This window comes from Festucalex cinctus, chromosome 8 (assembly GCF_051991245.1).
Source record: "Festucalex cinctus isolate MCC-2025b chromosome 8, RoL_Fcin_1.0, whole genome shotgun sequence".
NCBI classification, from domain to species: Eukaryota; Metazoa; Chordata; class Actinopteri; order Syngnathiformes; family Syngnathidae; genus Festucalex; species Festucalex cinctus.
In genome coordinates, this window is record NC_135418.1 from 667,187 (window position 1) to 684,972 (window position 17,786).

General features: G+C 42.8%; 1 protein-coding gene and 1 long non-coding RNA gene across 14 annotated transcripts in view; one reads left to right on the forward strand and one right to left on the reverse strand.

Annotated features, from left to right (window-relative positions):
- Positions 1–17,786, reverse strand: part of phf2 (PHD finger protein 2) — a 628,982-nt gene that overhangs the window by 525,698 nt on the left and 85,498 nt on the right. For 9 of the 13 annotated variants that reach the window (XR_013284755.1, XM_077530645.1, XM_077530642.1 and 6 more), the window contains one exon: positions 7,138–7,252. The exons of the other annotated variants lie outside the window; for them this stretch is intronic. Coding sequence is in view for 7 of the 9 variants with exons in the window: in XM_077530645.1 (XP_077386771.1) it covers positions 7,138–7,252 (115 nt within the window). In the remaining 2 variants the exon portion in view is untranslated. The remainder of the gene's footprint in view (positions 1–7,137; positions 7,253–17,786) is intronic. 13 annotated transcript variants of the gene reach the window in all.
- LOC144024400 (uncharacterized) lies at positions 11,697–14,657 on the forward strand. Its single transcript, XR_013284757.1, has 3 exons — positions 11,697–11,906; positions 12,427–12,480; positions 14,341–14,657. It is a non-coding gene; the product is annotated as an uncharacterized LOC144024400 (long non-coding RNA).

A 17,786-nucleotide genomic window follows, 5' to 3' on the forward strand; every position in this document is an offset into this window, starting at 1 on the left:
ATGACACAACTTTACTGCATAGGAACCAGACTTGGTCATTGTGTTATTTTCATATTAAGAGCTATGTAAATTTTAACATGAATTAACTTGCAAACTTCTCCACATTTTTAAAATGGCAAAAAACAACCAGTCCCAGCCAGTCCCACAAATATATGCATTAATATTGAATTTATTACAGCTAAATTGTGTTATAGTGACTCCTTTGAACGAAGCTGAATGCTTTTATTTTGTCAAGTTCTCGGATGCGCATTTTAATGTGACGCTCATGCTTTACTGCAGTATTACAATACAGTGCATTTCTATTGGGTAATTGTGACATGGACGTTTATTTTTGACACCCTTAATAATACCACAAATAGCATTTGATTCTGGTTCTATCTGCACCTGGAAAGTTACTAAGTGCATTTAATTGTGTTTAAGCTTGGCCGTCCTCTTGTGGTTGTTTCATGATTAGGAACTAGAAATTACAAGAATAGTAAATTGCCAATACTTTCATACAACTTTAAAGAGGCAGTGTGTAAAAGTTCACCATGGTCACATGGTCCATGTATAAAATAATTATGTGTCTTGCCTTATATTGCACTTAAAGTTGTGTTCCTAAATCCTAACGGCCATATTAGACATTTGAGTTGATCTATATTTTCTAAAATGTAATGGGCAAAAGCATTTTATGAAATAAATGAAGACAAAGCTCCATTTATTTGATTTCATTTTATGTTTTTGCTGATCCGAAAAACAATCTGAGCCGTGACTTTTGTGATCTGTTGCACCACTAGTTGTTTGGGTACAATAACTATGAGGTGGTCAACAAAAAATTAATTGCAGTGTGTCCAAGATTTCTGATGGCGAGGCAACAACTTCAAACTTCTTTCAACATCAGAAGTTGCACAAAATAAGTAAGCTAATATCAGTTTATCGGCTAATTATTGTTGCTAGCTGCATAGTTAATGAGACTGTAAACTCACTGGTAATATATTGTAAACCTGGTGATCTGGTGCACCAGTTTGTGTTCACTTCACTTCCTGACTCCTACTTTTATGGTCACCCGAAAAAATATAATTGATGATGTTAAAATGACACGAAAGGACTTGAAACTCAAAGTGTAGGACTTGTGAATCGCTTGAGACTTGTCAGTCTTGACTTGGGACTTGACTCGGGACTTGAGGGCAAAGACTTGAGACTTACTCCCACCTCTGCCATTAGATGCCGCTATATAATAGAATGCAACTGAAGCGCATGCATTTAGAAGCTTGAGCACGACAGTCACTTGGAGAAACCACACTTTGCAAGCCTCCCACCAATTCTTATTTCGATATATCGATAGGCCTACGTGGTTTTATGTATCGATATTGGGATATGAAAAGGCGTATCGATACGAAATCGAAATATTGATATTTTGAATCCAGCCCTATTTAGGAGAGGAACATAACGTGCAATATGAGGCAGAAACATTCTTATTTTATATATTGTCTATCTGTAAAATAAAAAGGTATTAATGGCTTAAAGTTTTTTCTAAAATCTAAACGGCTGTATTTGACAGTATGAGTTGAATGTTTTTTATTTTTTTTATTTTTTTTTTTATTTAATGGGCAAATGTGTTTTCGGAAATAAATGAAGACAATAATGAAAACCTCAAAGTGCAATTCAAGGCATATTCCATTACTTTAAACATGTGTCATAATTAATATCTAATATGGATACAGTAATTATTATCTCGTGTATTATTCCAATATTTACATCATAGGTGTCAAACTGCAGTCCTTGAGGGCAGCAGTCCTGCAGGTTTTGGAGGTTTCCCACTTTCAACACAGCTGATTCATAAGCTCATCAGCAAGCATTGCAGGAGCCTGATAATTATCCTGATCATTGAATGAGGTGTGTTGGAGTAGAGAAACCTTGAAAACATGCAGGACTCTGGCCCTCGAGGACCGGATCTTGACACATGTGGTCTACATGATGTGTGAACGAGCTCAACTCATGCTCGAAGTAGCTGAGGAATCTTTTTAGTCATCTCTTCATTCATGTTTTTAACACCCCCACACTGGATTTCAAATGAAACAGACAAGATGTACTTTAATTGCAGACTTCTACCTTTACTTTGAGGGGATTTGCGGTACGGTCAACATTTGCCTCCCAAGTCTCGATACCCCAATCCGACATCTGAAGTCGGAAAGTCAGTCGGAATGTGCATCGAAGGACTTTGGGGCGGGCGTCGGCTAGCTGCTTACGAAATGCCAACAGAATATCCTCAGGTTAAACGAAGCTCCCATTTGAAATAAAAAAAACACAGTCATGAACATAGCAATTTCCAACCATTTGTAATTCCATGGTCCGTTTTAAGTACCAGAAAGCTTGCTTTGGATCAATAAAGACTAGGTAGCGATTCCTTAGGAAGCTAACGCCGGTCGTCATCATGAAACCCGAAAAGCCTTTACCTGCACTGCAGCAAGATGACTGGCTGTCCCGCCGCTAGAAGGATATGACGCTCTCCGTAACTATGGATGCCGCCTTAAAGCCTAATTTATGCCTCCACGTTTGCTCTCGCGTCGATTAAGTGCCGCGTCGCTCGTGGCCGGCGGACGTGCACACGTCGCCAATCCTTGGACGCCGTAGATGGCGGGGCGTAGCTCGCTTCTGATTGGTCCGTTCGATGGCATTTTTTCTTTTTTTTCTCTCTCTCTCTCCCCGCCCCCCGCCCAGATAGTTTCCGTGAAGGCAACTGGCGGCGCAAATCGACTTCCCTGCTCGGAGACCACGGCTGTGCATGTGGATATGTGCCTGGGACGAGAGGCGGAAAACAACAATAACAACAACAAAAAACTGTTCGCTAAGCGCACGGCTGTTGTGTTTTGGCGAGTTTACGGCCGACACCGGTGCAAATTGGCAATAATTAATTGCCACGGTGATGAACTTACTCTCCCCCCGGCTTTGTTTCGTGTTTCTGAATTAAATTGAACTTCCTGAATCCATCATAAAATGCAGAGGAATCGCCACTCTGTGGCGGCCCAGCCATAGCGACAGCGGGACTTGGTGTGAAACTCCAGCAGACACAGATGTGTATTGCGCACAAGTCGGAAGGCAAACGCACGAGCGGAGCAACGCCGTAACCCCCCCGTGCGAGCCCGTCGCAGAAGCATACTGAGGCCTTAATGGTGTAGCAAGCGTCGCTGGGAGTCTGAAGACGCTCGCAGCATGCTTTGAAATAGTGTTTAAAGTGCATGTTCTGTGTTAATTATTTCTTTAGTTCGTGGTGTAGATTTTGGTGTACGATTATAGTCTGGGAAAAAAATGCGGTTTTATGGTTTTACAGTTATTCTTATAGACTTTAAATAAAATCACATTAACATTCTTTGAATATGTTTATTTTTAACTACAATAAATAACTGAAATAAAAAATTTTTTAACAAGTTGCTGCCTTTTAAAGCAAATAGCTACAGCACACAAATACCGTGAGTAAAACAATGAAATATTATGGTTTCAGAACTTGAAAGCACAAATTGTCTTTAATTTTAGGTTTATTTTAACAAAGTGAAAATAACTGAATAATAAAAGGTGATACAATTTTTTTTCAGGGGTAACTACTCTGACAACACCGGGGAGGGAGGATGTGTCTTTTGTTCTGTTTTGTTCTCGGCCTTTTGGCTGTTTTTGGCCAGCGCGGATTCACGGGAGTCGTGGATTGGATGGCGATGATGGGGCACTGGGTTCTTCGAGCCAGTCCGACCGACGGCGCGCTTAACGTGTGTGTTCTGATGCATTTTATCGGCTGGGGGGCCGATGGTTGCTATTGACAGGGCATGGTGCGTGTCCGCTTTCCGGTGTTGAGGCGCGCTGCCGCGCTCGGTGTGGCAAAGGTCCCGTTCAAAATGGGTTCACGTATGGGACATGTTACAAGCTACGTTTACAGACAATAAATTTCTGTTTGCCGTTTTCACTCCCTCGTCGTATACGATAAGGAAGCCGAAATTATTCCACAGCACTTCTTCAAACTTTGCTCGCGCTTGTTTTTCCACTTCTGTGTGAACGAGGGGGCGTAACCGCAACATTAGCTCGGGGTGAGACCTTTTCTCCAGCCGGTCTGGCTGCCTTGGATTGCACGCGCGCACACAGTGGCATGTTAGCGTCAATAAATACAAAATTTGTTGCGGACCGAAATCCCGCGGTCCATAAGGTCGTATTGTCCCATACAGGGCGGACCGAACAGTCCGGTCCAAGACCGAGAACTGTTGCATCCTTTACACACACATACACATATATACACACATATATATATATATATATATATATATATATATATATATATATATATATATATATATATATATATATATATATATATATATATATATATATATATCTCCATCCATCCATCTTCTACCGTAGGAGGGAAACCCAGACTTCCCTCTCCCTAGCCACTTCAACCAGCTCCTCCTGCGGGATCCCAAGGCATTCCCAAGCCATCCGAGAGACGTAGTCTCTCCAGCGTGTCCTGGGTCGTCCCCGGGACCTCCCACCGGTGGGACATGCCCGGAACACCTCCCCAGGGAGGCGTCCAGGAGGCATCCGAACAAGATGCCCGAGCCACCTCAGCTGGCTCCTCTCAACACAGAGGAGCAGCGGCTAGACTCCGAGTCCCTCCCGGATGACCGAACTTCTCATCCTTTCTCTAAGGGAGGGCCCGGACACCCTGCGGAGGGAACTTATTTCGGCCGCTTGTATCTAGGATCTTGTTCTTACGATCACGACCCACAGCTCGTGACCATAGGCGAGGGTTGGAACGTGGATCGACCGGTAAATCGAGAGCTTCGTCTTTTGGCTCAGCTCTTTCTTCACCATGACGGACCGATACAGAGTCCGCATCACTGCAGACGCTGCACCGATCCGCCTGTCAATCTCTCGCTCCATCCTACCCTCATTCGTGAACAAGACCCCAAGATACTTGAACTCCTCCACTTGGGGCAGGATCTCATCCCCGACCCGGAGAGGGCACTCCACCCTTTTCCGACTGAGGACCATGGTCTCAGATTTGGAGTTGCTGATCCTCATCTATACTTTTTTCTCCATTTTTTATTTTTTTTGTTTTTAAACAAGTTACTTTTGCACCATATTTACCTCCATGGTATATATTCCTGCAGCGTTTTGTATGAATAGCCGTTCTTTTGAGTGTTAAAAGTGCCGTGAGTAGTACGCTAATTAGCATTCCATTGTGTACTACCTAGGGGTTCACCGATCGATCGTCCGGCCGATGTATCGGCCCCAATTTCCTTAATTTTGCAGGATCAGAGATTGGCCGATTCCTTAAAAATAAACTGATCTTTTCCACCGATCTCATCTCTCTCTTGAGAGATCTGAAAAAGTATCCTCTTCTGCTGAGATGATTAATTAATTGCCTTTTATTTTTAATTGAGATAAATATTTACTGTGCAGTTAAAACAAACTGTTCGCATTATTTCACAGATATTCCATTTTTTCAATATCACAAGATTGGAACACTGAAGGTGGCTGCTTATTTTAAAAAACAAAACAAAAAAAAACAAAAAACGGAATCGGCAAAAATCGAGATTGGCAGGTCAGACTTTTTAAAAGATCGGGGATCGGTTATCGGTCGGAAAATTGTGATCGGTGCACCCCTAGTATTAGCCTTGAGCTAGCTACTATCGGGAAACAAGCTAAACAAAGTGTGTTTTGTATATTTTAGTTTTTCAGTTAACCTCAACTGGAGTGTAATAAATGGCTTGAACCCAGCAACATTGGACTCTTTCTGAGGGGCTGTTTGCTTTCTGCAAAACTCACTCTGCTCAGGGAGGGCAGAATATAACTATAAAAGCTATACAAATGTATAGTTAGCTACATAGAGTAGCAGTGTGGTTTTTGTGGGAAAAGGCACTTTCCTTACAATTCTCCATTTATCATTCTGTCTTGCAAAGATAGGAGTAAAGTATGACAATTTTTTTGCGTGTCTATGGATTGAAGCAGAAATCATTGCCAATCAAATAATTTTGAACCGAAAATCATTTTGAATCGAAAATCGATTCTGAATTGAATCGCAGAGCCAAAAATCAGTATTGAATCAAATCGTGAGGCAGTTCAGAATTCTCACCCCTAATAACTACTGTAGTTTCACGACTATAAGGCACACTTAAAAGTCTTACATTTTCTCATAAATCGACGATGCGCCTAATAGTAAGGTGCGCCTTTTGTGTCCACCAAGTTTCAAAATCTGTAAAGATTATTGTGCAACTTCTGTCTGTGTGGGAGCATTTTTGCTAACATGTTGCTTATATACAGGAAATCCGGCCCTGGTTGAGGACTGGCAGGCATGAGAACCCGAAAGACTCAACTAAAAGATGACGTGATTCTTTCTCTTTCTCATCCCTGCCATACTTCAAGCAGGGCCAGGTTTCCTGTATATAAGATACAGTTGGATGTGTTGGTGCTCACTGCTTTCGCTTTATGGAACTGCTAAAGCGAGTTACGCCACAATTTGTGAATGGATTGTGCATGCTGCTTGGGATAAATGTGTTTGCATGCACTAATCGAGCTTTCGCATCATTTCTCGGGAGCCGCACGGGAACGAGACTGACTCTTGACAATACTGCAATGACGAGAGGGAACCTGGTGTATTTGAAGCAGAACTAGCCCAGCTGTTCGTTTTAGATACAGAGGATGAGAGCTTTGAGTGATTTGTGGATGAGGCTTAATCAAAAGTTAGTCAAGTACATTGTTAAATACTTCAAGTACAACCAAACTAACTGTTAACATTGTTAAATACTTAAAATAAAGTACAACCAAACTCAGGTTTGCGGCACAGCATTTTTAAAAACATACGCTAGCATCGTATGTATGCTAGCGTATGTTTTAGCGTGAAAGCATGCTACCATATGTTTTGAGCAAGCATAGTGTGGTGTGCCTTGGTGTGTTAAATACAGAAATAGCACCCGTTACTTTTAATATGGTGCGCCTTGTGGTCGTGAAAATACGGCAGTTATTAAGAGAAGTCAAGGAACAATAATGATAACTTTTCACAGGCCACATAAAATGAGTTTGGCGCCTGTGCCCCAGAGAGTGGTTTAACTACCTATCTCAAATGTGCAAGAATTTACAGTTTGAATAACACTCCGTTAAGAGTGTGCTTACCTTGGAAATGTTCTACTACGGAGCTCCTTTATGAAAACTTGGCTGCCATTCTGTACAGCTTGGATATCTGTGCTTTGCCAAGTGTCTTGATTGTTCCAATGTTTTTTCCTTTTTACTTAAGACAAAAATGAAAACAACAACAATCAAATCAGTGACTATCAGGCCTTTTCCCGAAATTACAATGAGATACTTGCAATGTTTAAGCTCTTTAAGACATTAATATTCCATGAGGCTGAAAATACTGAAAATTGTCCATCCATCCATCCATCCATCCATCCATCCATCCATCTATCCATCCATCCATCCATCTTCTTCCATCATCTTATCTGAGGTTGGGTCGCGGGGGCAGCAGCTTTAGGAGGGAAACCCAGACTTCCCTCTCCCCAGCCACTTCAACCAGCTCCTCCGGCGGGATCCCAAGACGTTCCCAGGCCAGCCGAGAGACATAGTCTCTCCAGCGTGTCCTGGGTCGCCCCCGGGGCCTCCCGCCGGTGGAACATGCCTAGAACACCTCCCCATGGTGGCGCCCAGGAGGCATCTGAACCAGATACCCGAGCCACCTCAGCTGGCTCCTCTCAACGCGGAGGAGCAACGGCTCGACTCTGAGTCCCTCCCGGATGACCGAGCTTCTCACCCTGTCTCTAAGGGAGAGCCCGGACACCCTGCGGAGGAAACTCATTTCGGCCGCTTGTATCCGGGATCTTGTTCTTTCGACCCACAGCTCGTGACCATAGGTGAGAGTTGGAACATAGATCGACCGGTCCATAAAGTTATGAACAGAATCGGTGACAAAGGGCAACTTGATGGAGTCCAACCCTCACCGGAAACGAATCTGACTTACTACCGGCAATGCGGACCAAACTCTGGCAACGGTCGTACAGGGCCCGAATAGCCCGTATCAGGGGGCCCGTTAACCCGTACTCCCGAAGCACCCCCCCACAGGAATCCCAGAGGGACACGGTCGAACGCCTTCTCCAAATCCACAAAACACATGTGGACTGGTTGAGCGAACTCCCACGCACCCTCGAGGATCCTGCTGAGGGTGTAGAGCTGGTCCACTGATGCACGGCCAGGACGAAAACCACACTGCTCCTCCTGAATCCTGAATACTGAACGTTATATTGTTATTAATTCATTTACACAGACTTAGAACTTTTCAAGACACTCAAAGATATTTTACAGTTTGAAGGTTAAATAAAGGACTGTGAAGTGGTTGAAAGCATGTAAATTGGATTGAATGATTTTTATATTGTGTCAAAAAAAAGGCAACATTGTAAATTGAATTCTGAGTGGTCCTGTCTGAAGCCAGGCATGATTAATAAGAAAGTATTTCTCTCAAAGAATGTGTAGAAGTTGCATTGGTGGATTTGAGTTGCGTGTGTGCAGGCATATGCAGTTGTTTGTCGGGAAATAAGAACTGCCCCAATACATTTCATGTGCCCCCCTAAAGACTGAGGACTGGTCTGGATGGCACTATGTCATGGAGGGAATTTAAGGTGAGGGTTTAAATGTTCGTGTGAATATTTTGTGGGATGAATGCCAGTGAGGCTTCAGGAGGACAGAATTTTGATCATGGATCCGGATGGGTAAACAACTGCAAAATTTCTCGTAGGCATGGGCTCGTCTCAGATTGTGCTGCAACCTTCTGCTACGTTCTCAACAAATCCGAAAAGGCTTACTGGAACGCTTGCTGCTCATTTGCGCTTTCGTGCGCACCGGAGCGGAGGAGGTGTGTCCCTTGGTGAACAAGGAACTTTTGCGAGTCAACAAAAAGTGAGCAGCGTCACTTGTTTCCTGGGACTAAACAGCCATGGCACTATTTTCTCCTTTTTTGAGGTACGTGATAGCACTTTCGCTGTTTTAGTGGCAATCGGGTGGCCGACATTTGTGCTAAAAAGAACTATGGCATTAATAAAAAAAACTGCTGCTAACTCAGTACAGTTCAAAAGCAAGTAAACAGACTTACCAGCACTTTATTGATCATCAATTTGTCACGGCTGGCCGTGTTGTTGCGTTTGGGGTGACAATAGAGAGGACGCTGTGTGTGACGTTGGCCTGTACTCTAAGCCGATTGGCTACCGCAAGGCGAAACACAAAAAAAGTTCAATATTTTGAACTTCGACGAATATGCGAATGTGCAGATTTTCGTCGCGAATGTGCGGATTTTTACTGCTGCGCACCGCGTCCCAATGCGCGAAACGCGTCCTCCGCACCGCCCCACGCACTTTCGTTCAGTTGCGCGTGAACTCCATTGACTACAATGCAAACGCGCCGCCGAATCGCCATCCCTCGCTTTTGGTGGGAACGCAGCATCAGGCTTCTCACCCTATCATTAAGCGGAGAGCCCTGACACCATGGGGAGGAAACTCATTTCAGCCACCTTTATCCGTGATGTTGTTCTTTCTGTCATGACGCACAGCTCGTAACCGTAGGTGAGAGTAGGCACATAATTATCCGGTAAATACAGAGCTTTGCCTTTCGGCTCAGTTCCTTCTTTGCCACAAGAGACCAATAAAGAATCCGCATGCCTGCAAGGATGCGCCGATCCGGCTGCCGATCTCCTGCTGCATTCTTCCCTCACTCACACCCCAAGATACTTGAACTCCTCAAAAGAGGTAACTTCTAGCCTGTTTCATCAAAAGGTCATTTAAGCTCTCGGCCAATTACCGTAGTAACATTGTCCAAGAACCTAACCTGGTCGTTAGCAAGTTTTTCACAATGAACCTCGAGCTTTTCACTGTCCCCGCCTCCTTTCAGACACACACAACATTTCATTTCCTCATTCATAAAGTCCGCTGCGACAAGTCTTTGCGTAAATACGCCTCTAGTCTAGAGCAGGGGTGTCAAACTCATATTAGCTCAGGGGCTGCATGGAGGAAAATATATTACTAAGTGGGCTGACGGTAAAATAAAATAAAATAAAAAATAATAAAAACAATTGCAGTCAATTATACGCAGATTTTTGGGCCAGCTCAACTGTAATCTATTGTTTAAAAAAAATAACACAAATGCAAATGAAACTCGGCAACACTCCGGACGTGTTAAATCTACCTGTTTTGCATATATATAGAATGCATTGTGGGGGACAGTTAATGAAGTTATAAGGACTTTAATCCCTGTCATACGTATTTGTGCTACCAGTAATTGAATTTTGTGTCGTATTTAACACGTTTATGTTGGTCTATGATTTAAAAAAACAAAAACAAAAAAACAAAAACAAAAAACAAAAAAAAAACGTTTTTTTTTTTTAAACAAACCATGCCTTTAAGTTGTGTGTAAAATAATGACTTCCATGGCGATTCCGTGTACAAGTTACATTAATCATCTGAGGACTGCTTGTGAAATTACATCTTTATATAGTTGATTGTGGCTGGCTGATTAATTGGTCCAACATTACAATTTATTTTTTTACTTTACATAGTCGTCTCACGGGCCGGATCCAGCCCGCAGGCCGTATGTTTGACACCCCTGGTCTAGAAGAGCATAAAGTCCACTTTTGTCACAAACATGGCATATCCTTTTGACAATGACCCTATTGATGAAGGTGCCACATTATTGCGCAGAGAATTAAATATTCGTTGCGAGATTGTTATCAGACGGTGCATAGATGTGCTGGCATTTCCAGACAGTTCTTTTTGAGCGGTACTGTTTCACATCACAGTCCATCATCTACATACACAACTTAATCCATCCTTACATTTGCAACATTACTGGCGTCATAGTCATACGCTCATCACAGCATATACTTTGTTGCACTCTGCTTTTTTCTTATAACCGTTTGAATAATGTTTTTATATTTCATCTTAAGTCGTGTGCTTCTCTCCCGCAGGATTGCACGTAAATGAAATGAATTAATGGGCTACCATTCAACAGGTTTCCCCTGTAATATTATTGTGATTCCAAAGGACTACATTTATATTACGCATTGTTCTGACACCAGAGCACCAACGTTCTCCCACGCCGCCTCTACGGGGAGCCGCTGCGGTGTTGCACATTTTTTTTCTAAACACATGTTCAAATTTGCCATATGATCACATTAGGCGCTTTCACACCGCAGGAACTTATGATGGAACTTCCATATGTTCCGGGGGAGTTTGTCCAAAGTTTGCGTTCACACACAAAACCAGTTCCGGGTCTGGGGGGGTCGGAACGGTACTACCTAAGTTCCTAGGCATGAGGAGGGTATTTGGGTGTACCCTGAACGACACAAGGTGGGGGCGTGTTGTCTAGTGTGTTATGATTGGTTGACTGGATGAGGAGGTGTGTCGTTTTGGTTAGATGATTTTTTTTTTTTCCCGCGGTAAAGCCGCCATTTCTTCTTTACTATACTCTATCGGGCGCTACGACTTTTTCTTCAAACATTTCGGCAATGGAAGGATTAAAAAACCGAGAGGTGGACGGACGAGGAAGTACAGGCTCTCCTGAGCAAACATGGGACGAGGAGACCCAACGGCACTTCGAAAGTCCAACAAGAAACGATAATAACCGCGAAGCTAGCAGAGTTAACATTACACACACAAAAGCAGGTGAGGGAAAAACTAAAGAAACTCCAACAGGACTAAAGGAAACCCAAGGACCACAACAACCACAGTGGAAATGACCGCAAAATTAATAAATGTATGAAAGACTGGACGACATTCTCGGCCACCGGATGGGTTGTACCACCAATAGTACAAAGGAGGACTCTGCAATCACCATGCTGGAAGCAATGTGCAAGGACACGGCAGTGTGCGAGGATTCATTGCCAACAGCCTTGCTAACACACGAAGGTAAGACAGAATTGCCTCATGCACATCTTTGTATATATATTTATTTAGGTCGATGCTTGGTCGCAACGTGGCTTTTACACCGCGCTAGCATTAAACTGTTAGCGTAGCATGTTAGATTAAGCTTGGCAAAGTCACGCATCCAGGGCAACTCCGAGCCCATGTAATGTGAAATCATTCCTAAATCAATTAACCTAGTAAACGAAAAGTATTGTAGGCAGCTAACGCCGAAATAGCCCTGCTTTCAGTGACGAAATTGAAAAGCTTCGTGAAAAGGACGTGTGGAAGCTAGGCATACTATTCACTGTTAAAAGCAAAACAACCACTTCGTTTTTTGTTTTTTGTTTTTTTTCCTTAATACAAAGCTCTGCATTCAACGTAACTAAAACGTTTTAACTTGTTAGCCTCATCACCTAACAACTCATAAAAAAAACAAAAAAACAAAAAAAACAACAACAACTCATAAACAGTTCTAGGGAAACTGAAACGTAAGAAAAATAATGTTATGTACTGTGACTTACAGCTGGACCTTCTCTGTGCTCTCCTTTACGTTATGATGCCTCCCTGAACAGTCCTGGTATGTTTCATTTCATTTTATATAACGTCAAAAGCTTCATTTAAAACTTTTAAAGCAACACCCCACTCACAATTAATTTTGCTTCGTTGAATAAGGCAGTGTGTTTGTTTGTTTATTGGACATTATAAACAAATGAGTAGCAGTTAACATTTTAAAAGAAAGAAGAAACTTATTGCAATCATTCATAATAGTTTACATGTTCAAAGGAGTAGAAAGAAGTTAAAAACTTGTCTAGTCCTACCCATTCTTTATATCTACTGACTCATTTCATTAAAAAAAAAAAAAAAAAAAAGAAAAAAAAAAGTACATTACTGGAATGTATTAATTTACTACACATTTTCTTTTACTGGAATGTACTAAAAGAAAATGTGTAATCCTGCTTGTGTAAACAATTGCACCTTAACACATGTGTGCATTTGTCATTAACGTATGTACATGAAATTCATAGGCATACACAATAATAAATCCTCATACTCACATATACAATTTTCATTTCACTCATAATGGTGCATTGAGAAAGGGAAAAAAAAAGTTACATTCCTGCAATTTTACTAGTGTGTATTGCCTAAAAAAGCTTCAAGTGCATGCCGCCATATTTGGCAATGTAGTGTGGCATATTCTGTTCTGTAACTATGAAAAATGAAAGTACATTAACGTGAGTGCCGTGTTTTACCCCTACCTAAATCATTGTACTGTACTCTTACCCCGGGTTTTCACCGGTTGCGGTTGCGGTGCGGTTGCGGTGCGGTTGCGGTGCGGTCCGGCGACGCAAGCAATTAGATTCCATTCATTCGAATGGTGCAGTTTACACCGCTTGCGGGTGCGTTGCGTGTCGACTGCGGAAGGCCTGCGGCGTGCCGCAAGCCTTCCGCAAGGATAGACCTATTTTCTATTTTTGCCGGACGCCGCAGCGGTAGGCCTCCGGCAAATGGCAAGCTAGCACAAAACACATCGAGCGGGACAGGAAGACCGAGGCAGTTTCAAAATAAATTTCCGGTTACCTTTCAGAATAAAACACTCGCCAGCTCCTATTTCGCAAGTTTTTCAGCAAAACGTGACGTGGGCGTCGCCGGGCCATGTGCTCATTCACGGTTTAGACACCAGCGAACATGGACGAGGAGAGGTTTATATTGGAGGTGGAAAACCACAATATAATATATGACACGGCACATCCTTTTTATAAGGACTGTAATGTATTGTGAGTTTGATGTTCGCGATTGCTTGTTGTGCCCGTCTCGCTTGCCGTACTGAGCGGCAGCCGGACGCGGAAGACAGAAATAAAGAGTGGACCTGCACTGACCCGACTCTCGTTATTAATATACTTTACAAGGACAACAAAAAAAGGATGCTGCATGGAATCTCATAGCAGAAGAAGAAGAAAAGGTTAAATCAAAAGAAGTCCACCTCTCTTTCTGCTTCTCTGTTGAGCACAGACTTTCTGTATGTTTGTCGTTGTGAAATGCCACATGATCGCGCGCGCGCGGTCCCGCGAGACACGTTGGGAAGTGGGCGGCGACGGAGCTGCCGGACCGCAGCTGTGCGGAGCCGGTGTGGATTGGCAAAAAAATTGACCCGTCCGGAGCACGCAGTCAAGACGCACCGCACCGCAACCGCACCGCAACCGCACCGCAACCGCATCCGGTGAAAACCCGGGGTTACTCATTGCACGAATCTGTTGAAACCGTTTAAGTCGATGCGTTAGGAAGGTACAAGCGAGGATGGTCCGTCCACAAGCAGAAACTGCGCCACTCGAACAGAGTTTCCTGCCCCTTTGTCAAGTTCGAATAAGTTCAAAGTCATGTAACTGGAAGCTCATCAAAAGTATTTACTGTCACTCATTGTACATTTACATCCCTATAGGTTAGCGGACACGGGACCGAGACCACCTATTTTTGGAATACCTGCACCAATTTGATGAAAAGAAGGGGGAGTCCACGAGTGCAATGTTCTTAGAAGAAATGCAGTTGCACAAGGAGGACCTTGAACTCAGACGCGAGCAGCACAAGGAGGAAGTTGACCTCAGAAGCGAGGAGCGCAAGGAAGATCAACACGTGGCACATGAGCTGGTTGAACAAAGGCACGACAGAGAGTTCCAAATGGGCTTCCTGGCAGTCCTAAACAGACTTGTGGACACAAATAAGCCAAATGCATAAGTAATAAATGCTTTTGTTTTCATATCACTTTTGTGGTTCTGGGTTTTTTTTCCACACGAATAAAAACTTATGCTCAATGAATTCTTTTTAATGTTTTTATTTTTGACAAACAGTAATGCAAACATAATTACAGCGTCCCACCATTCAGAGGTTCTGATGTTCTTCCACTCCCTGCGCGGAACACACCCAGATTGGTAGAAGTGGCAAATCTGAAACAGAAACACAACAAATTAATAAATGTTAATATCTACATTAATTACTTTTGTCCAACAGCCTTGTGATTTACATGACAGAATACCTTAAAATAGCGGAATATGCACCAATTTATGGCCCTATGATAAACCACTGGCTTGAGGCGGCAATCTGACACTTCCAAAATCAGCACTTTTCCCAAAATCCCGGCACCTTTGTTCTAACATTCGTGCATCGTCAAAGAAAGCAAGCCATTTCAACACTTTGGATCGGTCAATCATGTGTTTAACAGAAAAAAACAAAAAAACAAAAAAAACATGCGGACAGACTAACAATACATCCAGGTCCAACGGTATTATGAAATACGCAGCGTACATGTAGCGTGAACAGCAACTCGCCATCAAGCCCTATTTTGCCGTGAATTGCACGAGAACTAGGCAGGAAACACCAGTTTCCAGCGATTGCCCTTTTCATGGCAGAAAGTACGACAAAATATCCACAAACGACCGACGCGCGGGGACACACGCAAGTAGACGTGCAACTGAACGTGCCAGTCATACGATGTGTTTAAGGCACTAATACACTCTGTAACTTCATTTTTTTTTCGTGTTCTCCACCTTGCAAGGGGAGCTCCGTTACATGTTACAGCTTAATTCCGATGTGAAATAAATTTCGTATAAATGTGTGTTTAAACCTTACCAGTGCACGTCTTCGTGCTTGCAGGTTTGACTGTCTTTCCAAGTGAGCAAGTCCTGCCCATTTCTCATCTTGATGTGGTAATACGGCGGGTCCCAATGGTTCTCATCAACCTTTCCCGTGAAGTTCTAATTGCTGCAAACACAACTCTGTACAACATGACAAGGAAAACAAAAAGATGATATGCCTTGTATCATAACAAATGGCGATGGAGGGTCAAAGGTCGCGTTTTTCAACGTCACACTGGTTGTTTGTCATTCAGTTTTACCGGTACCGCCACTTGCTGGACAGGCGGGGTAGTGCTGTTTTTTTTCCTCCCCTGACATACGTCATCAGTCTCATTTGAATAAACTACCCTGCCTGCTTTCATGCCGTGTGAACGCAAACTCGTGGGCCGCTCACAAGTTCTTCGGACCCGGAACTGACTCTACCATGAACTCAAAGTTCCTGGGCTTTTTGGTGTGAAAGCACCTTTCTGAACTCTGAATAGAGTTCAGTTGAGAGGGGTAAAAAACATGTAAGCAGAGGCACTCTGCCGCACTCTGCTTCCCCGTTGCCATGGTGACTCGACGATTCGGGGCTCCACTGATGTGGTCTTTGTAGTGTAGTGGTAACGCCGGGTGAAACTACGCTGCGTTGATAAAACTACCTCAGATCGGCTGTCCTGGAACCGAAAACGCAGAGTTTCCTCTCCCAGTGTATGTCAACTCGCTGTTCAGGGTTAGTTTGGGTGTTTGTTGAACATGCTTTGTGAAATGGACCCCAGGACAACCGTAGATAAACTCATTCCTAATTTAGCTACTAGAGTTCGCCAGACTTGAAGTAGAATCAGCCCCCCATTAATGCACAAATTGCGGTGAAGTTGAATTGATAAAATGAATAATACAAACCCCCACATAATCATATTCAATTCAATAAGTATTTGCTTAAAGCAGTGCTTCTCAAATAGTGGGGCGGGCCCTCCCAGGGGGGCGCGAGGCTCCATCAAGGGGGTTTGACCTCGGGGAACGTGTTTTTTAATTTTTTTTAATTTTGATTTTTTTACTGTCCTAGAATAAAGTGCAATTGCACCTCCACTATATTAGGGTCACGAGCCGGTCGTGAGTCGAAATTTTTCATCCATGGAGGTCCATATTAAATTGGAAATTTGGTTCAATGTTGACGTGACTTGCCACTCGTGAAATGTTATGACAGATCTGCACGCATTGGGGAATGCAAGCTTGGCTTGGAGAGTTCAAATGATCCCGCCCCCTTCCCGCCGCACGCCTCCTGTAACGGAAATGCAGTGGAGGTGGGTGTGGTGTGATAGCTTGCCATGCAGGGCTCATGGAAAAGCGGCAGTGAATTAAAAAAAAAAAGAAGAAAAAAAAGAAGCGGTCTATTGTTGATTATTTTCTAAAACAAAATGAGAATGAGGAGGAGAATGATGGTGGTAAAGGAGGGCCAGCGGAAGGTGCCAAATTAAACGATACAGATGAAAAGGTCAGGGGAACATTGGCCGAGGAGCAGGTGAAGAAAAAAAAAATAGTACTGACTTTTACTGAGCTAAACAAAATAATGTTCACATGAGGTAAGTTATATGAAATTAATGACTGTTGTTGCAGGCAAACACTACCAGGGTTCTTGCAGGAATCACTCAGTGAAATTTTAGACCTTTTTTAGACCTTTTTAGACCACTATGAGAAAAATTTTAGACCAGCTTCGCGACCAACCGAAGACCCCTCAAAAAATAAGGGGGGGATATTTGATTCTCAAAACCATGTCAACTTGCAGGGCCACTACACTAACTTTTCTACTACTAGCACTGGTATGAGTAACATTTTTAGTTGCTCGCACAGCACAGGATTTGGTCGCACCATGTTTTGTGGAGGTGTAGCATGACTTTACGCATACGCAACTCGATATATTTGCAAAATATTTGATTGAAACACAAGTTTTGCCTGCAACAGCAGTGGCTATCAAAACATACGATTCATTTAAATATTGAAAACTTATAGTGACATTTGTTGCTTGTAGACGTTAATCTTAAAACACCACAAATTTTTACGGTATCTTCAAACGTGCTAAAAAAACAACAACAAAAATTTCTTCTATATTTTCATATATTGAATCAATTATTTAAATAGACTGAAACAAAGGGCTGGGCGATATGACTGAAAAATGTATCAGTTTAAATATTTATTAGTTGTTATTGACAGTTATAATTGGTTTGGTTTTTTTATATTCAAAATAAGGATCAGGAAAACAAAAGGCTGATAATTTGAA